Consider the following 27,285-nt stretch of genomic DNA (forward strand, 5'->3'; position numbering starts at 1 on the left):
TACTATTATTTACTTGCGTAAAGTTTCTGTAGCGGTTTCGCCTTACAGCACCGTGGTTGCGGTGATCTCCGACAGAATGATTAATTTTCGTTCAATATTGAAGAACTGCAGCAAGTTATGCAGCCTTGTACGTTCAGCAATTTCATTATGCGGTGTTTTTAGCCAACTGCTTGTGATTCTGGTGCATCAAGATGACCGCTAAATCTTTCGCTCATTTCCCCAGTTCAGCGATTGAAGGAGCGAAAATGTGTGCGATGAATATTATAATGTCGCAAGAAAAGAAAGAGAAGCACTGTGCATTGGGACGCCAGCTGTATCAGCTCACTGTACCATCTTAGTGTTACTGCGCGCATGATGCTGCACTGATTGTGAAGCTCTCCGTAGTGCATTGAAAGCCGTGCCAATAGCGTGTTCCTCTCTTTTCGACTGATGATTAAATTGTGTTGCCATGCCGAATTTATCAAAATGCTTTAACATGATGTTTATAAGCAACTACCTTCTGCAGTTCCACCTTGCAACTTAGCTTTAGAATGTGTAAATGTTTACTTCTCATTTGCAGAGCACACACAGGCATCAGAGGTGCATAGCGGTCACCGCTGGTCAACTACAAGCCGTGGTAAGTTCTTTGCGCATGCGGCTGAGGTGTTCCGTAATTATGTCCCTTATTTCTGGTCGCAAGTCGTTACAAAATTATTCAACGGCGCTACGTCCTGAAATTCTTGTGACCTTGCTGTTACCTTGGTGCTTCTACTAAGAGCTTTCGCGTATTCATTTTACATGTGTTGACCTGGTCTTCACCCAGATTTCGGTGAGTTCATGGATTCACAGACATATTTAGTCTTCTGGTTGTATAGCATGCACGAGTGTGTATCAGGATACCTCTAACCTACAATACTGGTTGCCTGTGCACATATACGCCCGCCCGAACTCTTTGGGGAGCACTTGTGGCGTGTATGTACTTAATGCATGTGCATTAAGTACGCAAAATAGTAAAGTAACACGACACCTAACTTGCCTTTTATATGTGTGAAATGTCACTGTTGATGTAGGACCATGGGCGATGCTTTCATAAAAAAAAAAAAAAAAGTGTACTATATATATGTCCATATGCGAACCAAGCTCACCTTCTTGATCACACTTCCTTTCAGAGCATTGCATATTACATCTAGGAACCACTAACACTTAATGATAACAGTGTGATGTGTGCATTATTGGTCACCGCAGTCACTCCTACATTAAATAAGCAGCACTTGGCCTGTAAAAAGCTGCTCTTTTCTTAGAAAGACTTGCATGCACCAGAGTAGTGCATGCTCTGGTGCTTGGGAAGCTTTAGCTACTTGCATTTTGTTTACTTTTCATTGCTTGGACCGCACTTCCTTGTGTGTGTGTGTGCTTTGTGCAGATGCCATTGTTTCAGTTTCACTTCTCTTGCTGGCTTGTGCCATGCACTTGCACCATTCGTCAGTTTGGGAGTACATTTGCATTGCACGGAAACGCAGTGAGCCCATGATGAAGTGAATGTACTGGCTGCTGCAGTGTTCTGTGAAACTATTACTTTTTCGTGCATACAGATTTCTCTGTATTTAAGTTTGGGTAGGACGCGAATATGAATAGTAATGTATAGTTATTGTGTAAGTATAGCAGATAGCAAAAAAAAAAAAAAGCGGTTACTACAATAAAATTAAAAAAACAAAACAAAAAAACTTCTACATTATTTGGCAGTGCTCGTGATTAAGTGCTTCAACTCTAAAGCATTGTCAAAGAAAGTTCTGCTCAAGAATAAATATCTTGTTTTAGCTAGGGCTGTCCCATTTTCTTTGGAACACAATCCAGGTATCTCATCTCTATCTTGAAATGAGACGACCTAATCTCCTGTTTCTTTGTATGCAAGTATCAATATTCCACAACACAGCAAGGCTTTGTTTATTAAAGAGAAAGAACACACTTTATTTATCGAATAAAAATTAAGTAGAAGGCCCCCAGTCGAGGACTTCGCTGGCGTTATTCCTCAGTGCTTCTCTGACAAATTTCATCAGGTCCAGATAGGTCGTGACTCGAGTCTGCCTCTCGGCCTTCTTCTTCTTATTTCTGAGGTTTTACGTGCCAAAACCAGTTCTGATTATGAGGCACACCATAGTGGAGGGCTCCGAATTAATTTTGAACGCAAGCACACGGGCGTTTTTGCATTTCGCCTCCATCGGAATGCGGCTGCTGCGGCCGCATTTCTTGCAGACTTGCACTCGCACAAAACATATTATGTCGCATACTGAAAGCATAAAATTGCACAAACAATGCGTGATTTGACATAGCCTTAAGTTTCAAACATGTAGTTGTAATATATGCAGTTATTCTGTAGAAAGTGTTGCAGAGCGAAAGGGAACTCCACTATGAAATGCACAGACTGAGATTTCTATAACCGCTGTGTTTGTGCAGCATTGCCAGCTTCGTATGAAACAGAGTACTATAAGCAAACAGTGCCTGTTGTGTGGGCATCACCACTCAAGGTAACTTAAGCATGCTTCGCAACTGGCCACACAATTTTATTAGTCCCAATGGGTGCTCATAGCATATGTGAAGTCCTTTATGCCACGCAATGTGATTTTGAAGTTTTGCCTGCCACATGACTCACCAGACACTTTAGACTACAGTAGACCTCCATTGATATGTTTTTTAGAAGACCATGGAAAAAATGCATGGTCGAGAAAAATGTAACATGCAGTAATGCTCACGGAAGTACCAGCTACTTGCACAAATCTTTCTGTGAAGTTCAATAGAAAGCCAACGAACTATTGAAAACACGCTATCTAAAGCTTTCTATCGCTGCTTGGCAGTTACCGTGAACGTGGAGCAGTCTTAGCTGTAAATCACACTAAATGAAGGTTGTGATTTTCATCTGGTGATCGTGTCGAAAGTTTGATAACAACCTCTTTTTGAGCACTTGTACCTTTTTTTTTCAGTATCTGTGCAGCCATGTACAGTGGAATCTCATTGATACAGTCTTCACGGGAACCAGAAAATAAAGCGTATCATCCAATGTATTAACCAACTAAATCCTATTATCAGGAAAAGAAGAAAAAACGTAACATCCCGAAAAACGTATTATGCAGAATTGTATCAACGAGGTTCCACTGTATATCGAAGTAATCGCACAAGCTATGAAAGACCACAAAAGAGCCATTTGATGTAAGTGCTGCCGATGGGCGATTCATGTCGGTGGTGCACTGTTGCAATTTTTAGAGTGTAGCTCTTAGACGCCTATTCCTGCGTCGAGCGTTGGCGTTCCCGACGTAACCGTGCAAACGAGTGCAGCGGGGGAGGAAAAAAGCGGCGAGAGCGAAGAGAACGTGAGGATGAGGGTTCAGTGGAACCATGAGGTGGAAAGTGGAGGAGCATATGGGCGAAAGTGTGAGAAGAAAAGCTTAGTGCCGGTGCAGTGTCTGTGGCCACCACCGCTACGAGATGGCGCCAGAGTAGCACGCCGTCGTCTGTTCACTCGTGACTTCTTTATCTTTCTTCAGTCATCGCTTTTCACAGGCTAACAAATGTTAAACGTTATCCCACGATGCGCCTGCATGTATCAGAAGTTTCTCGAATGTTATCGGTAGTTCTATCCATTGGCTGTTGACATCAAAGCTTTTAGTAATCTGATTGTACACGCGACGCGAATTGTGTAGTACTTTCTGGAAGGCACGCGGGCACCACTGATTACACTGCAACCTTCCATGAGTCACGTATAAAAGCTGACGCGCTTTACCCGTAGATCAGATTTTCGACGATCGCCAACTCTGCTACACATCTCTCTCAAATTCTTTGCCTCAATATATTGCGAAATGAAAACACATATAGAGCTGTGCTCAAGTTTCGCATTAGGGAGTATTGTAATCGTCGGTTCATTTTTTACTTAACAACTTCGAAGAGAAACGTAAGGGGAAGCTAACACACATGACTCTATGAGAAAAAATGGTATCAACATTTTAGAACATAAAAGTCGGGGAAACATACCAATGAAGTTCTACTGTATGCTATAGTATTGCCTGCTATTCACAGAAAAAGCTTTCTTACATTTCATGTGTTTTTATATTTGATATCTTAGCAAGAGCCAGTTTCACGCCCTCAAGCCAAGATCAAATGCACTCTCATTCCTGGTGATGGTGTTGGGCCAGAGCTTGCTGATGCCGTCAAAAAGGTCTTTGAGGCTATCAGTATTCCTGTTGAGTTTGAAGAACTCTTCTTGAGGTATGTTTTGAAGCTGAATAAGTGGCAGTGGAAAGTTACTGTTTTTTTTTTAACTTGTTACAGTGAGATTCATCATACAATTAGTGCACCCCTTGAAACTGTGATAGAGTCTGTGCAGAAGAATGGCATTGCACTCAAAGGAATTTTGTCTTCACCAAACATCTCGCACACAGGGGAATTGCAAACGTTGAACATGAAGATCAGGTAAAGGAAGTTTTTTGCATTTTCATATGAAAATATCTTGTTTAGGTGAATAATTGCTAGTGCTAATAAATGCTTCTTGTTTTGGTTATGGATTTCAGAAACCAGTTGGACCTGTTTGCCAACGTTGTTCATGTGCGCAGTCTACCGGGGATCAAAACTCGGCATAATAATCTTGACTTTTATGTTATTCGGGAGCAGACAGAAGGTGAATACAGTGCTCTTGAACATGAGGTAAGGTGGCATTTTGCATTTGCATCTTTCAGCCTGTTTTTAATGGATGTACTGTACATTTTGTTGTGAGTACCGTACTTGACTTTTTTTTCCAGAGTGTACCCGGAGTCATAGAATGTCTTAAGATTGTCACGGAGACTAAGTCCCGCAAGATTGCGAAATTTGCCTTTGACTATGCCACCAAGCATGGCCGGAAGAAAGTCACAGTGGTACACAAGGCTAACATAATGAAACTTGGAGATGGCTTATTCTTGCGCTGCTGTCAGGAAATATCGGAACTCTACCCACAGATTGAGTTTGAGTCAATGATCATCGACAACACGTGCATGCAGGTGACTACTCTTTTGTCTGCATTGACTTTTTCTTTTTTTTACTTTTTCTAGATGGGGCTTGTTTGGCATTAAGGAAGGTTGATTGAGAAAGTTGATGCTAATTTTCCATGTGGTACTATAAAGAGCAAAAGTATTAACACTGCTTAATGTGCCAGAAAGTCCTGTTACCTGAAAGCTTGGAAAGCAACAGATTTCTGTTTTCAGTTGGTGGCCAATCCTCATCGGTTTGACGTGATGGTCATGCCCAACCTGTATGGAAACATCATTGACAACTTGGCTGCTGGCCTTGTCGGTGGTGCTGGTGTAGTTCCTGGAGCCAGCTACAGCTCAGACTGTGTGATTTATGAGCCAGTAAGTTTCTCCTCCTTTTTGTTTTGTGGCCTGCTGTCAAGTCAATAACTGTGTGTGATAAATATGAAATGCTCAATTTGTGCTGCTTATGATGCAGAATGGCAGGTAGTTCCTTACAAGCATAGACCAGAACAAGACAAGACGCAGGGTTCTTTGCTGTGACAGCTCTTGTACTGCATTCTTTTGGTCTAGGCATGACCTTTGGGAGCAAAAATGCATTATGATGTCATGGCACATGGGGGCGTGACCTGCATTTCATGTCAGCTTGTGGTACAGCGATGCATTGTAGCAACTCGGTCTGGTCATCTCATTCATGTAGCATAAGCAAGCATGCAAAGATTATGTACATGCTATTTTCTCAATACGTGCTTCATAAAAGTACTTTGTTTTTCCAAGCGTGAAAGAAGCCCGCGAATACACGCAAAATTGCTGTGTGGCTGGCTGCTCGAGGCACTTTGCTTGTATTCGTGGGCATCTTTCACGCTCGGAAACAACACTTTTATATAGCACGTATTGAGCAACAGAAAGCTGTATCTGGAGTTTTTCATGTTGCTGTACAATTTTCTCCTTGACATTTTTCATCTAATTATAATAATTGATAGGCTGATTAATTTATTAGGACTAATTATCTCATTAGGTGGAATGCAAAAAATAATCTGAGTATCTCCATGAGACGGCAAACAACATTATCTTGGTTCTGTCCAGCTACGTGGCATTTTGCATATTTTTAACGTTTGGCCCAAGTTAAGTGAAACACCCCGTATCTAGCCTTATTGCTACACAATGTCAGCAAATTTTGTTCGATGTCATTATGTTCTATGACATTACGATAATGTTGATGATGGCATGTCAGCAGTCAGAGGCCAACGTTCGCATCAAATGAAAATATCTTGAATGCCTTTCTCGACCTTCTTACTTGATAAGTGTCATCCTTAAACATGTGAGAAGCATGTGGTAGGTAGAGTTTCTACAACTTCAAGAGTATGTGTCAGTATTCCTAAATGGTTTTCTTCCTAGATTGTGGTGTGTGCTTGCAATAGTTGCAGTGATCTGATTGCTGGGCCAATAGCTATGCTAATTGTGTCAGGAAGCCAATCATGCTGTACTGCTACACTTAAGCAAAGTTTGAGTACTTTGCATCTAGCCTGTGATAATTCTTGCTCTATTTCAAACACAAAACGGTTAACAAATTCTGTTTATAAGTTTCTCTTGGCAGCTTTGTGATTTTTGCGATTGTGTGTCATTATAATAGCAGTGCCTGATAAAGCACCGACATTTCCACTCAACCTTCAGAACAAACAAAACCAAAGCTACCGTAGCAAGACTGGGTGGCTTCTGAGATTTATATCATAATATTGTATTCTCTCACATCACCCTAAGCAAGGTATAATAAAACATTTCTACATGAAGCATTTTCCACATGTGAAAACACTAAGTGAAAATGCAGGTGCAACATCCCGTGCTCATACTATGCAGGTCAGTGCCTGTTAATAAAGGTAACCTAGTTAAACCCACACTACCAGAGGCACAGTATACGGGGTGATAATTTTTCAGTTTTATGGAATTTTTAAAAATCCCCTGTGGCAAATAGCATAATTCTTGTCATTGAACTGGATTATTAGAAGAGGTGGACATTACTTGCACAAGAAATCGAAGCACATAATGAACTAATTAATGTAAATTCACTAATTAACATTTTCATTACTTTACAGCCCATATTGCAATTTACGAATTGTAGCTGTTGAGCTTACAGGACGTGTCTACTTGAAATTAAACTCCAGAATTATGTTATCTGCAACAGGTTATTTTTTAAAGTTCCGTAATTAAGAATGATCACTCTGTATATTCTCCATCAGAAAGATGCAACCACACCATTCAGTATAAGGGCCACAGCTGATAGCAGTTTTAACTGGTAATAGCAATTCCTGGGCATACCATGAGCACAAATAGCATGCAGTGTGCACAAATGTCGACAAGGTGCCAGCCAGTTAAATGCATTTTGCTAGCTACTCTTATATGTATACCTGGCAAAACTTGCCTTAGTCCATTGTTTTGCCCTTTATGGAGGTTGCTGATGCGTATGTAATATGTATTGTGCAAGAAGTTATTTCAGTCAATACTGTAGTGGCAAATTGCGTCACTAAAAAAAAGGTTCCTTATGTAGGAACTTTCATTTAAGGTTTGGTTTATCCCCTTCAGGTGCTGTGTGCACAATTGTGCATACCAAAATTGTGCATTGAAAGTAAAAGCACGGATGAAACTAATGATATTTAAGATGTGTTGCATACATACTCTATTTAAACACTTCTAAATGGACTTGTGCTGCATGTTTGAATAGTATGTGTAAACTCTACCAGTAAAAAGAGTTCAAAGGAAGACAGCTGTCTGTTTGTCCTCAATGTCACTATGTCGTCATGTAGCAGGTAAAATCTTTAATTTTAATCTTAAATTGTTTTTGATTCTGTTTTACATCATGCATATTTTTTAAGTGGCTGTGTAGGTGCTTTGCAACTATGCTAGACGTAAAAGAGTTTGTTTTTATATATGACGTTCCTGTAGAGAGTTCTCACTTGGAGTCTGTATTGACACGTACACATGTTTATCTTTCACCGGTAGCCGCTTTCAACATTGGCTGACAAATGTTAAACGTTATCGCTCGGCGCAGGACGCGCCTGCATTGGAAGCTTCTCGGACGTTATCAATGCTTCTATCCGTCGTCTGTGGTCACCGACGCCCATGTAATCTGATTGTATGAGCGACGCGAATTGTCTAGAACTTTCTGGAAGACACGCGGGCATCAGGGATTAATCTGGAACCTTCGATGACTCAGGTATAAAAGCCGACGCGTTTCGCCGCTGATCAGATTTTCGACGATCGCCGACTGTGTTCGCCGCTATCGTTGTGCTTTGAGTGTACCTTGCTTTTGTGGGCACAGGTTCGCCCAATAAACAACCAGTTTCATCGTACACAGTTTTACGACTGTTTTCTTCAGCGTCACTACTACGTGACATCTGGTGGAGGTGCTAGTTCGTTCATGCACCGAACGCCCCCGCAAAGCCGCGACCCAAGCCCGAAACCGGAGAACGAGACCAACGTCGCCAAGGACCAGCGAGCTAGCCGTAGGCAGCAAGGACTTGTGCCGGAGTTCGGACTTCTTCCCGAAAAGACCACTGCAATCAAGGCCAAGTCAACGACCAAAATGGCAGCACCAGCGTCCCCCATCCTGCTGCAGCAACCTCGGGAGCCACCGACTTTTCGTGGATCATCGGCTGAAGACCCTGAAACCTGGCTGGAGACATACGAGAGGACCGCGACGTTCAACAAATGGAGCGACGACGACAAGCTGCGCCATGTGTATTTTTCATTAGATGATGCTGCTCGGACCTGGTTTGAGAACAGAGAGACCACCCTGGTGACGTGGGACCTATTTCGTGAGAACTTCATGAGGACTTTCACGAATGTCATGCGAAAAGAAAGGGCCGAAGTTTTATTAGAAACCAGAGTGCAATTGCCGAACGAGAACATCGCAATCTTCACGGAGGAGATGACTCGCCTCTTCCGCCACGCCGACCCCGATATGTCAGAGGAAAAGAAAGTTCGGTTCTTGATGCGGGGCGTCAAAGAGCATCTATTCACTGGATTGATGCGCAACCCGCCCAAGACTGTGGCAGAATTTGTTTCGGAGGCCACAACCATCGAGAAGACCCTTGAAATGCGAGCCAGGCAATACAACCGCCGTGCACTGACAAACTACGCCGAAGCTCAAGCTCTAGGCGCCGACGACCTGCACGAGACGATCAGAGCGGTTGTACGGGAAGAACTACAGAAATTATTCCCAAGATCGCATCCTCAGGTGACTTCAATCGCTGAAATAGTTAAAGAAGAGGTTCAGCGATCACTAGAAGTGCCAGAAGTTCCGGTATCGCCTCAACCACAGCCGCAAGCGATGACCTACGCCGCCGTCGCCCGTCGTCAAGGCCCCCCTCCGCGCTCGCGCCAGGGCCCCGTAACGCCGCAGTTCCGTCGTCCACCGCCGCCGCCGCCAGCACGCCCGCCCGTCGCCCAGCGCAGCTCCCAGCGGAAGACGGACATTTGGCGCGCCCCCGACCACCGCCCGCTCTGCTATCACTGCGGGGAAGCCGGCCATGTCTACCGCCGATGCCCATACCGCGAGATGGGCCTACGAGGGTTCGCCGTCAACGCGCCACGTCCACAGCTTGGCGAGCGACCACGTGACATCGCCGACTACCTTGCCGGAGCCCAGTGGCAACCACGACGGCCCTCACGCTCGCCGTCATCAGGCCGCTACATCTCGCCGCATCGCCGCCTGTATGCCGGCCCAACCCGGGGCCGATCTCCCAGCCCATACCCGGGAAACTAAAAGCAGCAACCGATGGAGGTGCGGTTGCTGTACGACGCAATGCCGAAGATCCTCCGCCGCCGCCGACGACGACGATTCGTGAATCATCACGACGAGATATCAGCACGCCGCCTAGCAACAGCCTTGAAGGCACATCGCCGCCGAACGAAGACCTTCCGACGCGACGTAGCAGCAGCAGAGCAAGCCGACGCAGCCGTGATCCGACGCCACGAATTAACCGCAACGCCAGACGCCGGTCTACCGATCTAGACGTGCTCATCGATGGTCATAACGTCACCGCTCTCGTCGACACTGGCGCCGACTATTCAGTTTTCAGTGGCGCGTTCGCCGCCAAGTTAAAGAAGGTGCAGACGGCCTGGCAAGGACCCGATATACGAACAGCGGGAGGTCACCTAATAACGCCGGCTGGAATCTGCACAGCGCGAGTCACGGTAAACAACCGCACTTACCCGGCGAGCTTCGTAATCCTGCAGCACTGCTCCAGGGACGTCATCCTAGGCATGGACTTTCTACACCAACATGGTGCAGTCATCGACTTAAGGTCCAAGTCGATAACGCTTTCAACACACAAAGCGATACCGCCGGATACATGCATCAGTTACCATGCCTTGAATGTGCTTGAAGAACAAGTCACCGTTCCGCCTCACTCCAGCGTAATGATTTCCGTCGGTACGGAAGTGCCTGCAGACATGGAGGGCGTCATCGAGGGCGATCATCACTTACTGCTGTACCGTGAAATTTGCGTCGCTAGAGGCATAGCTGAGCTACGTGCAGGGAAAGCAACGGTGATGCTCACGAACTTCAGCCCCGAATACAAGCACATTAACAAAGGCACCACGGTTGCCTACATCGACGAAATAGTACAAGCCAGCAGTGCTTTCGCCTTCACGGATTCCAGTGCACCCGCAACGACGACTATAATACCTGAAGCAACTTTCAACGTTAATCAGAACCTTCCCAGGCATAAGAAAGAACAACTAAAAGCTCTGCTCCTGCAATACAAGGATTGCTTCTCGTCGTCGTCAAAAGTTCGACAAACCCCTGTCGCCAAGCACCGAATCATAACCGACGAAAATGTCCGCCCACTGCGTCAGAGCCCGTACCGAGTTTCGGCACGCGAACGCGAGGCCATAAGGCAACAAGTCGACGAAATGCTACGCGACGACATCATCCAGCCGTCCAAGAGTCCGTGGGCGTCCCCCGTGGTGTTAGTGAAGAAGAAGGATGGAACCCTACGTTTCTGCGTCGATTATCGTCGCCTCAACAAGGTCACGAAGAAGGACGTATACCCCCTTCCACGGATTGACGACGCCTTGGATCGACTATACAACGCAAAGTATTTTTCGTCGATGGACCTCAAAACCGGCTACTGGCAAATCGAAGTCGACGAGAGGGACCGGGAGAAGACGGCCTTTATAACACCAGACGGACTGTTCGAGTTCAAGGTCATGCCGTTTGGTCTTTGCTCGGCACCTGCGACTTTCCAACGCGTCATGGATACAGTACTGGCAGGCTTGAAGTGGCAGACTTGCCTCGTCTATTTGGACGACGTCGTTGTGTTTGCCTCAAGCTTCGAAGAACACCTGCGGCGCCTTGAAACAGTTCTTCAAGCAATCAAAACCTCCGGACTCACGTTAAAGCCAGAAAAGTGCCGCTTCGCATATGAGGAGCTCTTGTTTTTGGGCCACGTCATCAACAAGTCTGGAGTGCGCCCCGACCCTCAGAAAACTGCGGCCATCTCCAACTTTCCTCTGCCCGCTGACAAGAAGGCAGTGCGTAGATTTCTGGGACTGTGCGCCTATTACAGGCGCTTCGTCAAGGATTTTTCACGAATCGCCGAGCCACTGACGTACCTCACGAAGGCCGACGTCGAGTTCAAGTGGGAGATGCCGCAAATCGAAGCATTTGAAGAACTGAAGCGACGCCTACAATCGCCGCCCATCCTTGCGCATTTCGACGAAAATGCCGATACCGAAGTCCACACCGACGCAAGCGGCGTAGGACTCGGCGCCGTGCTTGTGCAGAGGACTGATGGACTAGAAAGGGTTGTAAGTTACGCTAGCCGGTCTCTATCGAAGGCGGAAGCAAATTATTCCACAACAGAAAAGGAGTGCCTCGCCATCATCTGGGCTACATCAAAGTTTCGCCCCTACCTCTATGGCAGGCCCTTTAAAGTTGTGAGCGACCACCACGCCTTGTGTTGGCTAGCTAACTTGAAGGATCCTTCAGGTCGCCTCGCACGATGGAGTCTGAGACTTCAAGAATTCGACATCACCGTCGTTTACAAGTCCGGGCGAAAGCACTCTGACGCCGACTGCTTGTCTCGCGCCCCCGTCGAACCGCCGCCACAGGATGACCAGGATGACGACACTTTCTTGGGACCCATCAGTGCCGACGAATTCGCCGAACAACAGCGAGCCGACCCGGAACTAAGGAACCTTGTAGATTACCTGGAAGGCAAGACCGTCACTGTGCCGAAGGTGTTCAGGCGAGGATTGGCGTCGTTTTTCTTGCAAAACGACATTCTCCTAAAGAAGAACTTCTCGCCTCTCCGAGCCAACTACCTCCTCGTGGTACCCTCAGCATTGCGTCCAGAGGTTCTGCAAGCTCTCCATGACGACCCAACGGCTGGACACCTCGGTTTTTCCCGCACGCTCGCAAGGATACAAGAAAAATACTACTGGCCTCGCCTCTCTGCCGACGTCGCCCATTACGTAAGGACATGCCGAGACTGTCAGCGACGCAAAACACCGCCGACAAGGCCAGCCGGACTTCTACAGCCGATCGAGCCACCTCGCCGACCGTTCCAGCAGATTGGGATGGACTTACTGGGGCCTTTTCCGACGTCGACGTCCGGGAATAAATGGATCGTCGTAGCTACGGACTACCTCACCCGCTACGCCGAAACAAAAGCCTTGCCCAAAGGCAGTGCTGCCGAGGTAGCCCGATTCTTCGTTGAGAACATCCTCCTGCGTCACGGTGCCCCAGAAGTCCTCATCACCGACAGAGGTACTGCCTTTACGGCAGAACTAACTCAAGCCATCCTGCGATACAGCCACACAAGCCATCGCCGGACCACCGCCTACCACCCGCAGACGAATGGCCTCACCGAGCGCCTAAATAAGACCATCGCCGACATGCTGGCAATGTACGTCGACGTCGAACACAAGACGTGGGATGCCATCCTTCCGTACGTGACCTTCGCATACAACACGGCCGTGCAAGAAACGACGCACATGGCGCCGTTCAACCTGGTCTACGGAAGGAACCCGGCAACGACGCTTGACGCCATGCTACCGGACGTCACCGACGAAGAAAATCTCGACGTTGCCACCTATTTGCAGCGTGCCGAAGAAGGTCGACAGCTCGCCCGCCTGCGCATCAAGAACCAGCAGAGGACCGACAGCCGACACTACAACCTTCGACGACGCTACGTCGAGTACCAGCCCGGTGACCGTGTTTGGGTCTGGACTCCGATACGCCGACGAGGACTTAGCGAGAAGCTGTTACGTCGCTATTTCGGACCATATAAGATCACCCGACGTATTGGCGCACTGGACTATGAGGTCGTGCCAGACGGCATTTCGCAATCACAGCGGCGCCGGGCACGACCTGAAGTCATCCACGTGGTGCGTCTTAAGCCTTTCTACGCCCGCTGACAAACTTAGGTACTTCGTTACTTTGTTATTGTTTTTTGTTATTTTGTTTATTACGCATGGTTTTGTTTTCGCTTTCGTGTTTGTTTGTAGCATCGGGACGATGCTTTTTAAGGGGAGGGTATTGACACGTACACATGTTTATCTTTCACCGGTAGCCGCTTTCAACATTGGCTGACAAATGTTAAACGTTATCGCTCGGCGCAGGACGCGCCTGCATTGGAAGCTTCTCGGACGTTATCAATGCTTCTATCCGTCGTCTGTGGTCACCGACGCCCATGTAATCTGATTGTATGAGCGACGCGAATTGTCTAGAACTTTCTGGAAGACACGCGGGCATCAGGGATTAATCTGGAACCTTCGATGACTCAGGTATAAAAGCCGACGCGTTTCGCCGCTGATCAGATTTTCGACGATCGCCGACTGTGTTCGCCACTATCGTTGTGCTTTGAGTGTACCTTGCTTTTGTGGGCACAGGTTCGCCCAATAAACAACCAGTTTCATCGTACACAGTTTTACGACTGTTTTCTTCAGCGTCACTACTACGTGACAGTATTGTCTAAACTTGCCAAAACTCACTGGAAAATTAAAAATTCTTAATCCGTTCTGCAGCTGTATGTTTTTCATGATTCAGAAAATGCAAGAAATGGGGTGAAATTAAATCTTGAATGGGTAGAATTCATTGGCACCTGGAAGGAACATGGGTCTTTGGCCTTCTTCATAATAGTTTTTCGAGCCTTTATGCAGCGAACCTGACGTTATCAGCAGGTATGAACTGTGTGCAGAACTGAATCTGAGTATTTTGTGTATCTTGGATACGAACTGATGCTCCCCTTATGGACTTGTCACGTAACTGTAGTGCCTAGCTAGCACCCAAAATTGTGGCAACACTAGAAACGGGTGATTTTTTTTCATTTCTAGGGCTTCAGTATTTTTGTTGTGAGCTACTGCCTGGCCTATATCTTGTTAGATTTCATTTTAGTTTCCATTCTTCTTTTTTTATCATATGGCGCACCAAGTGGCTGATCGCAGCGATAACGGTGGTGCGGGGGCATGCGAGTCATGCTCAAGTCAATGACAGAAGGCAACAAAAATGGAAAATGAAATGGAATGTTACAAGATATGGGCCCAACTTGCTTCTTAACCCCCGGGCCAGCTTGGTATTCTTAAGGGGGGACGCTTTCGCATCGCGAAAAATGGCTAAAAAATCGATTTTTTGAAAATCAAATTTTCAGTTTCTATAACTCTTATTCTATCTGATTCCGAAATATCATCACTGAAAACCAAGTAGAAGTGCTCTAAAAAAATGTTGTATCAGCCAAGGTGCCGAAAATTTTCGCGGAAATCGCGAAAGAACGGCGTTTTTAAAGCCACGATATCTCCGGAACGGCGCAGCCGAGCGCCGCCATCTTGGTCTCGTTGGAAAGCGCATTTCTCCGTCTTCAAATTTGCCGCTTCAGCTATCTCCTCCATACAGAAACGAGCACACAAGAAGCCAATGATTGAAGGTCTTGCCGGAGCCACCGATTGGCCGCGCCCGCCACGTGACTCCAACGCGGTTCGCCATTGGTCCGGTGCTCGCTCCGTGACGGCGTCGTCTGCTCCGCTTGTTGCGGTCTCCTCGCGAGCTCCTGACAGTTTCCGTAATCTCGACGAGTGTTAAAGCGGGCGCTATGCGGACATCGCAGTAGCGTGGCCGATCCCCCTTTTTGTGGACGTCTCAGACCCGCGGCTAGGCATTCCGAGCATCGGCGACGCGGACTTCGCGACCAAGCTTCGGGCACGGAATCCTCGGACACGAGGCTAAGCCTTTCGCGCGTAGGCGCCTCCGACTCGGCGACCAAGCACATCGCGCGCGGACTTCTCGGATCCTTGCCTAAGCATTTCGTGCATCGGCGCCTCCGACTGCGTAACTAAGCACATCGAGCGTCGACTCCTCGAGCCCGCGGCTACGCATTTCGCGCGTCGGCACATCGCTCATCGAGAGTCGACACCTCGGACCCGCGGCTACGCACTTCGCGCGTCAGCATCGCGAGCGTCGACTCCCCGAGCCCGCGGCCAGGCATTTCGCGCGTCGGCACCTCAGACTGCGCGACTAAGCTAATCGAGCGTCGACTCCTCGAGCCCGCGGCTAGGCATTTCGCGCGTCGGCACATCGCTCATCGAGTGTCGACTCCTCGAACCCGCGGCTAGGCACTTCGCGCATCGGCACCTCAAGCGTCGACTCCTCGAGCCCGCGACCAGGCATTTCGCGCGTCGGCACCTCGGACTGCGCGATTCAGCTCACCGAGCGTCTATTCTTTGGACCCGCGACCAGGCATCTTGCACATCGGCGCCTCAGACCCGCGACTTGGCACATCGCGCGCCGACTCTATTATCGTATTGCCACGATATCTCGTACCAATACCTATCATACCACCCCTTCATAAAAAGAACCTCATCATGAGCTCTGTTCACTAGGCCACTTGGGCTGGCACAGACACCTGGCTGCAGAAGTGAGGCATCATACAAAAGTACAGGCTGGAAAGCACCTAGCAGCTGCATTGTTGCCTATCTATCAGTGGCTCTCCTAACATCCATAGCCATTGTCAATGGAAGATGATCCAAAAATTCAGTAACATGGTCGATTCTACCAAAAGAAAATGCCTCACTGACTGTACTAGAGACTGCTATCAATGAGGCAGTCTGCAGGTACAACACTAGAACTACTGTATATTTATGCCCACATAGTTCTGCACCTCACTTGGTTTGAAACCCAGGCACCATGCTCTTTGTAGAGCAGCAGTAAAGAATGCCATACAAACATGAAAAACACAGAAAAAAGGCACAGCAGACCAGAGGCCACATGTCCAAGAAGCCCCACATCACAAAACACATCAAAGATTACAAATTGGGTGCATTTTAGAGAACTGAAGAGAAGGGGAAACTTTGAGAGCCGTTTTCTCAAAACTGTTTTTTCGCCTTTTTGCTCAGTTTCTGGAGCTGATTTCTTCGTTACCGTTTAGCCTATTTTGATTCTGTTTTTTTTGTCACTTTCCTTGGACTACAGTGCAGGTCGAGACAGTCTCGCATTTTTATCTTGACTTTTTATAAATTTATGGTGTGGCTATTCGTTCACTCCGAAAGTGTGCAAGGTGCGAAGGTAACTTCAAAAATGACTATCTAAAAAATTTATGTTGCGAAAAAAAAAAAGTAAGACTGTCACGACCTCCAGCAGGCATTGAGCTATGCATTCAATACTCAACGAGCCTTCCATCATGTTTTTTAAGCTCCCCAGGCCCTCCAGAAAGTTCAAGAGAGAAAAATTCTGCTCAATAAAATGTTCTCAAGGTATCACTCTGAAACTTTTATGGAAGTATCAGGGAGACATTCTAAACATTTGTGCCAATTTTCATCAAAATCCATTAAGAAATCGGGAAGTTGATTTTCAAAGCCACGTCCCCCCTTAATGGCATTGCATTAGGTGTCGGTGGGTAAGTCTGCTTGCACAACTTTCCAAGCTTTATTTTGTAGAAAAACACATGCACAAAAGACAGTGGAAAGCTTGGGTATTTGAGGAAACAAGAAAGAACTGCCATATCTAAAGAAAGGACATACTAATAGCAAACAAGGGGTGGTGAATGCAGATGAGAGAAGTAAGGAATAAGTAGATAGATGTAGATACCGAGAGGGAATTGAATTCTGGGGTTTTACGTGCCAAAACCACGATTTGATTATGAGGCACACCGCAGTGGGGCACTTCGTATTAATTTTGACCACCAGGGGATCTTTAACATGCCCCCAGTGCATGAGACACGGGCATTTTTGCATTTTGCCCCAATCGAAATGCGGCTGCCGCGGCTGTGATTTGATACCGCGACCTCGTGCTTAGCAGCTCAACACCATAGCCGCTAAGCCACTGCAGTGGGTGACACTGAGAGGGAGAAAGTGCATGTAATTGTATCTATAACCGGCACCGTATGTGTGTTTGTTTTTCTGCTATAAAATACATCTTTAGCTGCTCCATATTACTGTGATCAAATCATGCTTGCCTATGTCTAAGAATGAAATTTCTAGTTAAGAAAGCTGAATTGTAGTAGTTTTATGTATCTTCCTAGTGAATGCTGTGTTGAGCCGATTACATGCTACTGCTGGGGACAAAGAAGATGTCTTACTGGCATCATCCCTGCCTTGTTCCTGTCTGTGATCTACTTTTTACAGCTCTTGTAGTACAACACTGACACTTGCTTTACCTTGAGATCTTTTTTCACTCGTTTACAGGGAGCACGACACACATTTGGAGAGGCCACAGGCAAGAATATTGCAAACCCGACAGCTATGTTCCTGTGTGCTGCACAAATGCTACGTCATGTGAACCTTCATTACTATGCTACTCTTGTAAAGGATGCAGTGGAGAAGGTCATCAAGAGTGGCAAGGTATGCTTCCATATTTAGATCAGCATAAGTGCCCACAAAGATTTAAATATTTTACAAAGTGAATTCAGGAACAAAAAAAAAAATCTTTTGTCTTTTAAGCATACTCAGCATTACCTTGAACTGAAGATTCATTTGCACTTTAGGTATTCTTTTGTATTGGCACTACTTTTGTATTGGCACTACCATTTTTCTTCACTTTTAGGTTCGTACTCGAGACCTTGGTGGCTATGCCAGCACAACCGATTTCACTGCTGCAGTCATCCAGAATCTCCCACACTAGGAACATGCAAGTGGTCACCCCGGCTAGCATTTGTGCTGTGTAGTTTCCAGTATAGTGCTGTTTGTTCATTGTCAATACTGAGACGCACACATGCTCTTAAAGAAAAGACTTTTAATTAAGCTCCACGCCACAACATGACTCTTTGAGTGCAGTCAGTTGCAGATTGTGGCACGACACCAAAATAAGGTTCTTTGCGCTCATTTAGGTGCATTTTAGATAATTTAAGGAGATTATTACACTATCGGCTGCTATGTTTTCCTGTGAGATTTTGGCAGTCAAGGAATGGAGAAGCCACAGTGAAGCTTTCTGGCAGATGCAGCCTACTCCTATTCCATTCCCTCAGAAGGACTCACATTTTGGTTTTTGTCTAAGGGAACTAGTCTGCAATGTTTTGACTGAGCTTGCTTGCCCTTGGGAGAAATAGTGATAGTGTGTTTGCAGGTTAGCAACAGTGTTGTGACATGCTACACAGGAAACCTGGGTGCTTCGGCATTCTGTTATCTTCTGACTGCATTTTATGCTGAATAAAGTTATCTCCCATTCATCAGAAGGTGCTCTGCCAATCATTGTACTGTGCAGTGCTGGGATACCCCATGGCGAGGAACAATAGAGTTCTGCAGCTTTCAGCGTTGCTTTACTTCCTTTTGATGGTCTTGCACACCCATTCAAGTCCATCCTGAAAAAATGACAAAATTCGAGTTAGGTAACATTTCTGGTGGCATTTCTATCTGGTAACTGAACCACTTCATGATCGAACAATCATGTGATTCTCTGGTGCAGTTTTGGCACACCTGTGTTATGCAAAGGAGATAATGACTATGTGCATGTTGTGAGCACAGCCTCAATGTTCTTTGCACAAAAAGCTCCAACGTCTTGCCTTGTTTCAATAGAGGAAAAACAATATCGCACAAACAAGACATAGGATGCTAGTTCAAACAAGCAACAAGCCATGGAATGAATTTGAGAGGACTGCTCTTGGGGGGGGGTTCCAAATACACTACAGTTACTACGAGTTTGAGGAATTAAGCCTTTGCTTGTTTGTAATGCACATTTCTCTATCAAAGCAATTTCAAGCATAATCCTGAGCACAGTCACAAACACCAGAGTGTGCCTCACAGCTTTCAATTCAGTGCCAGGTTATTGTATATAACAAAGTGTAGGTCCCCAGAGAACAATGTTAGCAACAATCACGTGAGTCTCATGCTACCCTCATGCGTAGAGCAAATGCATTGAAAGGTGGTGCGCTGACTTGAAATGGTGGAAAAAACGTGACTGGAGCTTATTGGTACCTTGTCCAGTTTTACAGCGATAGCTCCTCTCAGTATTTTTAGCATTGTCGTCGTCCAATACATCAACACTGCCACGTACACTGGGGCCGTTTGCCCGGAGCAGCTTCCAGGTGGAGTCGCAAAATGAAAGGTTCATCACTCCTTCATGCTTCTCGGAGACTAAGTTTTCATGTATGCGACTGAGTACATATACCTAGGCGGTGAACCTATGCATTGAGCCCAACTACACTGCTACACACTAAGACAACCTGCGAACGGCATCAAGGCAGGCTGGCAATGTCCTCCATAGGCGAGGGTTGCTGTAGGGGTTCAATCGATATGTAATGGTTTGTGAACTATGGATGGTGATACACGTCTCTGCCCACACTTTTGCCAACAATGTCATTTGCTTGACTTCGCTGACTTGGGAGTGGCTCGAGCAAGGCCAGCGAGTCATTGGATGCCTGGGAAGGGGCTGCCACAGGAACATTTTCAACGAGGCCATCCAAGGGGACCTTCGCTGGTCAAGCTTTGGGAAATGCAAGGGGCACAGCAAGATTGCGTATGATAGGTGACTTGGTGACTTTTGACTTTTTTTGATTGTGTATGATATGCGAGGGCATGCAAGGTGTTCGACTACATCAGTAACGGCTTGCGAATAAGGTGGAGGAAGCACCTGTTATAACTGTTCGGGAAGTTCTGTGTTTTTTGGCAGCCCTATGGCAAGCAGAGAACGCTCAGATGTCAGCAAAGGAGGTAGGGGCTTAGGTGCACCAACGCAAGACAGATGTAGTGAATGGCCATGGATGCTGGAATATCATCACCAGTATTATCCCACTAGAAATAACCATTCATAGGACTATGCTGTAGGTAGGGGTCTTAGTTTTCGGTTTTTATTTCCCCCAAATTTGCCATAATATATTCAGTTTCTATTTCGACCCAAAAATTCTGTGTTTTCTGTGAACATATTTCTTCAGATGAACTTTTACATATGGTGGATAAATTTTTGTGTGGAGCTCACAGGTTTCGTTTGGTGAATGTCTATATTTCACTAACTTAGTTGACAGTGAAATGTGCTTTATAACTACAGATGCTGGTCTTGAACACTGTAGTTGTACCTAATACACAGAATAAAGCAGTCTAGCAAGGGTGCAATACCATACCACAATGCGACTGTGCAGGTATTAATAGTGAGCACTTTTGATATTCGAACACTAATAGAAAGAAACTTTATTCATAGCCATACTCGCTTACAGAGCTGAAAAGAATAATAGAAAAAATTAGTATGTAGATACGATGCCACATTAGCGTCAGTGAACTTGCATAGTTTGTCCATTGCAGTGGCCGCAGCACAAAGACTACAAGGGCTAGGACTCTCCTGACCCCTCTGGGTATCCCACCCTTTCTCATTTTCATTGCAGCAGCAGACAAAATGGACATAAATAAGAAAGAAAAAAAAAAAGGTAAAGATTGCTTGGGTGGCAGGCTGACATGTGACCGTTACCTCGCCAGGCTCCTTCATCGGATCACATGTAGGCTTTTGATGTGCCCATTTGCTGCATTGCTGTCTTAGCTCTCTGGTAAATTGACTTAATTTGCTAGCTTTTTTTCGTTAGAAACTAAATTCAGGGAAAGAATGTGGACATACTTTATTTTGGTTTAAACCAAAAACGCTGAACCCCAGCTGTAGGGCATGTAGCAAAAAGGAGAAGAGTATTGAATATGTGGTTAGGTGATCAAAAAGCCTCCCAACTTTGCCGCCACTAGATACTACTATATAGGGTAGCTTGTATATAGTACAGGCACTAGGGTAGCTGGTAGATGTCATGCAGCAGGAGTAAGACAAACACGGCTACAATAAATGTTGAGTGGTGTGAGGAACTTGAAAAAGGAGTAATGGTGCTGGCACTAACGTTCACAAATTTTTGCCATTCTGTGCTATAGAAATTGGAGATATAGTCTGTTGGAAGTTAACTAGAGGTCAGTGGGCCGATTGGCATTGGGGGCCTACGGTAAAACCACTTAGTGTACTAGAATCTAACTGCAGCCTTGTATGCATGGCATGCATCTCTCGTACCAACTCTGTTCTCAAACTCGCGGCAGTTACCTTTGCTGAGTTTCGCGGGAAAGCGGCGGCGAAAATGAATTGCGAAAATCCTCGAACGGCGATGTCTATAAATATTGTTACAAGCCACCTCCTTGGATTAATGAAGAAGATGACGATTGCTGGGACATTGCGTGTGTTCTGCCATCTTGAACATCTCTGTAAATAGTCTGTTTGTATACTGTGCTTCTCTTTTAATCTATTTGAAGCCCCATCACACATCTGCTCGCCAAGAACGTCGCTCTGCCTAGCACCCTCGTGACTGTAACTGGCAATCTCATCTCCATTCCCATTTTAAACTTCAGCGCCTCTCCTCAACTGATTCCGGCAGGCACGTCACTCACCACCATCACTGCTGCGGAAGACTGCGAAATTTGCACGGTTAAATCCCACCAGTCCCTCCAGTTCGTCCTTCATTTGCACCGCAACCAGTTCACCGCGCGATGCCTTTGTCGGAATAATCCCTGCTGATCTTACTCCTGCTCAGGCTACTGACCTTCGCCACCTCCTGGAGTCATATGACCTTTTCAACTTCGACGATCATTCTCTGAGCCGAACGTCTGTTGTCCAGCATCGAATCGACACAGGGGATGCAAGCCCTATCAGCCGCCGTCCCTATCATGTCTCCCTTGCCGAACATCGTGTGATCCAAGGCGAAGTTGACAAAATGCTCACAAAAGGCGTTATCGAACCTTCTTCCAGTCTATGGGCGTCCCCTGTGGTGCTAGTCAAAAAGAAAGACAGCAGCTGGTGATTTTGTTTGACTACCGATGCTTAAACATCATCACGTTTAAGGACGTATACCCACTGTCCCGAATCGATGACGCCTTGGACTGCTTTTACGGAGCCACCTACTTTTCTTCCATTGACCTGCGCTCCAGATACTGGCAGATTACCATTGATACCATAGATCGTGAGGAGACTGCGTTTGTCAGATCAGATGGACTTTACCAGTTCAAGGTTATGCCTTTTGGATTGTGTAATGCCCCCGCAACCTTCGAGAAAACGATGGATTCTTTCCTTCGGGGCTATAAGTGGTCTACTTGTCTTTGCTATCTAGATGACGCGATTGTCTTTTCGCCTACTTTTGAGAACCACCTGACCTGCCTGTCGGCCATTCTTAATGTGTTTCGCTGCGCTGGCCTGCAACTTAACTCCTCCAAGTGTCGTTTCACTCGACGTCACATCACCGTTCTCGGTCACCTTGTTAGTGCTAGCGGTGTCCAACTTGACCCCGACAAGGTGCGTGCCATCCAAGACTTTCCTGTTCCTCGCTCAGTCGGAAATGTCCGGAGCTTTATCGTCTTGTACTCTTACTTCCACCGCTTTGTCAGGAATTTGGCCGACATTGCCCAGCCGCTTATTGACCTACTCAAGAAGGACATCTCTTTTTCTTGGGATCATGAGCAAGATACCGCATTCACCACCCTGATCAGTTTACTTACATAACCACCCAATTTGACACATTATGACCTGCCGTCGGCCCCTACAGAAGTTCGCACCGACTCTAGTGGCCACGGCATCGGTGCAGTCTTCTCCCAACGCCAGAACGACAAGGACCGTGTCATTGCAATTTTTCAATAACTGACCGCAAATGCCTCGCTTTAGTCTGGGCTGTGGCAAAATTGCTCCCTTACTTATACAGCCGCACATTTTCTGTCATCACGGACCACCATGTCCTTTGCTGGCTCTCGTCACTGAAGGATCTTACAGGAAGGCTCGGTCACTGGGCTTTATGGCTACAGGAGTACACCTTTGACGTTCTGTACAAGACTGGCCGGATGCACAAAGATGCTGACTGTTTATCAAGCTACCCTGTCGACCCTCCCAACACTGCTGAGCGTGATACCGGTGATTTCGTCATAGCTAATGCAGATTTGGCCAACATATGCGCTGAACAGACAAGCGACAACACGTTACGATCTATAATCGGCCGCCTCTATTCTCGTCAGTTGCTGCTTCTGTTTCAACTTCACGACAATGTTCTTTAGCATTGTAGTACCACTCCCGATGGCCCAGAAGTTCTGCTTGTTCTGCCAAAGCAACTTCGTGCTACTGTTCTCAAAGAACTCCGCAATGCCCCAACCACTGGCCATCTTGGAGTGTCCTGCACATACGCCCGCATGCGGTGCCGGTTTTCCTGGCCTGGTCTGTACCGATTTGTTCGATGCTACGTTGCTGCGTGTGACCTTTGTCAGCAACGTAAACGGCTCTCGGCGTTGCCTGCAGGCCTTCTACAGCCCATTGACATGCCCAAGGAGCCATTCTACCACATCTGTCTTGACCTCCTTTGTCCATTCTCTACGTCTGCTTCAGGGAACAAGTGGATTGCAGTTGCGACCGACTGCACTATGTGGTATAGCATCACTCGAGCTTTGCCGACTAGTTGCGCCACTAACGTCGCCGATTTCCTCCTTCATAATGGTGCCCCTAGGCAACTGCTCACAGACCAAGGCTGCTGCTTCTTGTCCAATGTTGTCGATAACCTACTCTGTTCCTGTTCTGTGGAGCACAAGCTCACTACTGCATACCACCCACAGACCAACAGGCTCACTGGGAGGCTGAACCACTCCTTAACCGATCCACTGGCGACATACATGTCTGACGATCATCGGGACTGGGACAGCACTTTGCCATATGTCACATTCGCGTACAACTCATTGTCATGACACCGCCGGTTTTCCCCATTTTACCTACTGTTTGGCCACCACCCTAGGGTGCATTGCCCTGCAGCACAGAGTATGCCTGCGATGCTGCCGCCCGAGCTCATCTGGAATGTCAGATCGCTCATGAGCGACTATCCGACTCACAATTATTCCAAAACGACCGCTATGACCGCCACCACCGACACCTCAGCTTTTCTCTGGGATCTTTTGCACTTCTCTGGACTCCATCTCACCGTGTAGGTCTTTCCGAAAAGCTTTTGTCGCGTTACACCGGACCTTGCAAGGTTTTACAGCAACTTAGTGATGTTACCTATGAGATCGCACCACTGGACAGTTCTTCATCATCTACCCTGTCATCTTGTGAAGTCATGCACGTATCCCGGGTGAAACCATACTTTTTCGCTGCCTCCTCCTTGTGTAATTAGTCTGCGCCAAGCTGGCGCTCCGCCCGCCGGGGAGGTTAGATGTTATGAGCCACCTCCTTGGATTAATGAAAAAGATGACGATCACCGGGACGTTGCGCGTATTCATTCCGCCATCTTAAACATCTCTGTAAACAGTCTGTTTATATACTGTGCTTCTCTTTTGATCTATTTGATGCCCGGTCACAATATGAAGCCCTGCCCAAGTGTGTTCCTATCTGATGTCTGTGAATGCATATATTTGCTGAAATTATTGCTCTTAGAAGGCGATGTTGAACTGAACCTCGGGCCACCTAAACAGGATCCTAGCCAGTCCGATCACGATGTCGTCTCCCTCTTGAAAGTGTTAAACGAAAAAATTGACAAAAACTGTGGCGAAATAGTCTCCCAGCTCAATGAAGTCTGGCAAACACAATCAAAGCTTGAGCGTCAGATGACTAGTAAGAACGATAGTCTTGTTGCCGTTGAAGAAAAAGTAGCTGCTTCGCAGGCCCCTAGTGCGCTCGACATTGCCCAGGAAGTGTCCGAGGCTGTGCAGAATAAATCAGAGGCACTTCATAGACGACTGGACAACGTCGAAGACAGTTTACGGTGCGATAATCTAATTTTCCACGGCTTAACTGACGCGCAAAACAAAACATGGGCTGAGTCTGAACAGCTTCTGTGTGAGACACTGCTTTCTGGAATAAGCCTTCGGCTACCCAATGAGGTAATAGCTCGTGCACAATAGCTACGTAAATTTTCATCCAATCGATCTCGTCCTATCATAGTCAAGTTTTCGAACATTAAGATTCGGGAAACTATTTTTTACGATAGAAGAAAAATGAAAAGTTTTGGGGTAAATGTTACAGAACATTTTTGCCTGTCAACTCAGAATTCGCGTAAAAAACTTTTGGAATTTGGACAGGCATGTGGAGAGAAGTTTGCTGTTTGTCAGAACAAGTTGTTAATAAAGAATAAGTGTTACGTCTACATTTCAGCATTAGATAGCGTCTGTGAATATCACATAAATAACGAGGCATCTTCACACAGCCTTCACAGTAACACCCCTTAGCTATCTGCTTCTGGTCATGAGCCTACAAATAACATTTGCGTTTTGTTCTCTAACATTCATAGTGTTGTTAATAAGCGTGATTGTGTAATCTCGTCGACACATACAGTGCAGACATAGTGGTCCTCACAGATACCTGGCTGAATTCTAAGATATCTAATGATATTCAAACGTATAGCCTCACTGGCTTTACTCAACAATAAAACAATAACAAAGCATAGACGTTTTGCCACCTATGCGGGTGGCATTGTCAGTACAAAAATGGCGTCCCATGAAAGAGTACATCAACTTATATCTTGCCGTAAAAATTCGGCAAAGGACCACGATTACTGTTGCATGCATTTTGATTATGACGGATGAACCATGATTCGATGAATCATGGTTCATCCGTCATATACGGGGTCAGATCCTTCAGTAGATGTAGATTTCCGTTGTTTTCACTTCAAATTGGTTGTACTTTACTGCATCACTCACTACGTACGTACAAAAACAAAGCGCCCTCCAAAAAATAATCCATGGATCACGCGAGAAGTAATTCAAGCAAAGCGAAGTTTGATGTAACATTACCTAATTTTCTTGTTAATAATCCGCAGAGGTTCTGGAATTACTTTTGTGCCAGCAAAACTGTTACATCGGATCTCCTTCCCGAAGAAAGAACTGCTAAGGCTAACGCATATAACTATTTTTTTCGGTCAGTGTTTACTAGGATGATATTATTCCCGCAATTATAATGTAACATTACATGAAAATCGATAAACTAGACATTACGGACGCTGGTATTTTCAATCTACTGCTTCAACTTGACCCCAAGAAAGGTAGTGGCCCCGATGATATACCTAATACTTTCCTCAAAAGATATGCAGAGTGCTGTAGTAAATATCTTGGGCTAATTTTCCGGAAATCACTCGCGACCACAATTACCTCATGATTGGAAAATTGCAAAGGTAATCGCGATCCACAAAGGAGGTGACACAAGATTACTTTCAAATTTCGGACCCATTTCACTAACTAGCACATCATGTAAACTTCTCGAACACATAATCTCAAAGCACATGACAGTATTCCTAGAGTGCATAAATTTTTTCTCTCCCAAACACCATGGTTTTCGCAGTCGTTTATCAATGGTAACTCAACTAACAGAACTGGCCCACGATCTTGCTGTTACAGTTAATAACTGTGGTCAAACTGATTTGATTCTACTTGATTTATCTAAGGCTTTTGACTGTGTGTGTCACAGCAAATTAATAGCTAAAGTTGAAAATGTTTTTGGTATAGGAGAACTTTCTGCTTGGATAAAAGGCTTCTTAAGCAACCGCTCGCAATTTGTCGTTTACGAAAAAAACGCTTTCCAACACATTTGCAGTAACAGCCGGAGTTCCTCAAGGGTCTGTTCTGGAACCATTGCTTTTCCTACTCTATATTAACGATATCACAGCTAACATCAAGTACAATATAAATCTATTCGCGGACTATTGCATCATTTACAGAGAAATTAATCATTACAATGATCATATTGAACTGAATGATTCTCTAGCTGACATAGGTAATTGGTGCTCTAAATGGCAGATGAAAATCAACATACAAAAGTCCGTGATTATGACTAACCTGAAAAACGGCATCATCCATCTTTACGTACGCAATTAACGGCACTCAACTTAACAAGGTTGAAGAACATAAATATCTAGGC

General features: G+C 46.0%; 2 protein-coding genes across 2 annotated transcripts in view; one reads left to right on the forward strand and one right to left on the reverse strand.

Annotated features, from left to right (window-relative positions):
• On the forward strand, nucleotides 1-18,637 carry LOC119459784 (probable isocitrate dehydrogenase [NAD] subunit beta, mitochondrial). Its single transcript, XM_037721380.2, has 9 exons — nucleotides 1-127; nucleotides 560-616; nucleotides 4,094-4,236; nucleotides 4,300-4,440; nucleotides 4,539-4,671; nucleotides 4,767-5,003; nucleotides 5,208-5,354; nucleotides 17,652-17,807; nucleotides 18,010-18,637. The coding sequence occupies exons 1-9, from the start codon at nucleotides 77-79 to the stop codon at nucleotides 18,085-18,087; spliced, it is 1,143 nt and encodes a 380-aa protein (XP_037577308.1). The 5' UTR covers nucleotides 1-76; the 3' UTR covers nucleotides 18,088-18,637.
• LOC119459852 (ADP-ribosylation factor-like protein 3) overlaps nucleotides 18,629-27,285 on the reverse strand; it is a 17,495-nt gene continuing 8,838 nt past the window's right edge. The window contains exon 5 of the mRNA XM_037721384.2: nucleotides 18,629-18,763. Coding sequence (XP_037577312.1) covers nucleotides 18,722-18,763 — 42 coding nt within the window. The 3' untranslated portion in view covers nucleotides 18,629-18,721. The remainder of the gene's footprint in view (nucleotides 18,764-27,285) is intronic.

This window comes from Dermacentor silvarum, chromosome 1 (genome assembly GCF_013339745.2).
Source record: "Dermacentor silvarum isolate Dsil-2018 chromosome 1, BIME_Dsil_1.4, whole genome shotgun sequence".
NCBI lineage: Eukaryota > Metazoa > Arthropoda > Arachnida > Ixodida > Ixodidae > Dermacentor > Dermacentor silvarum.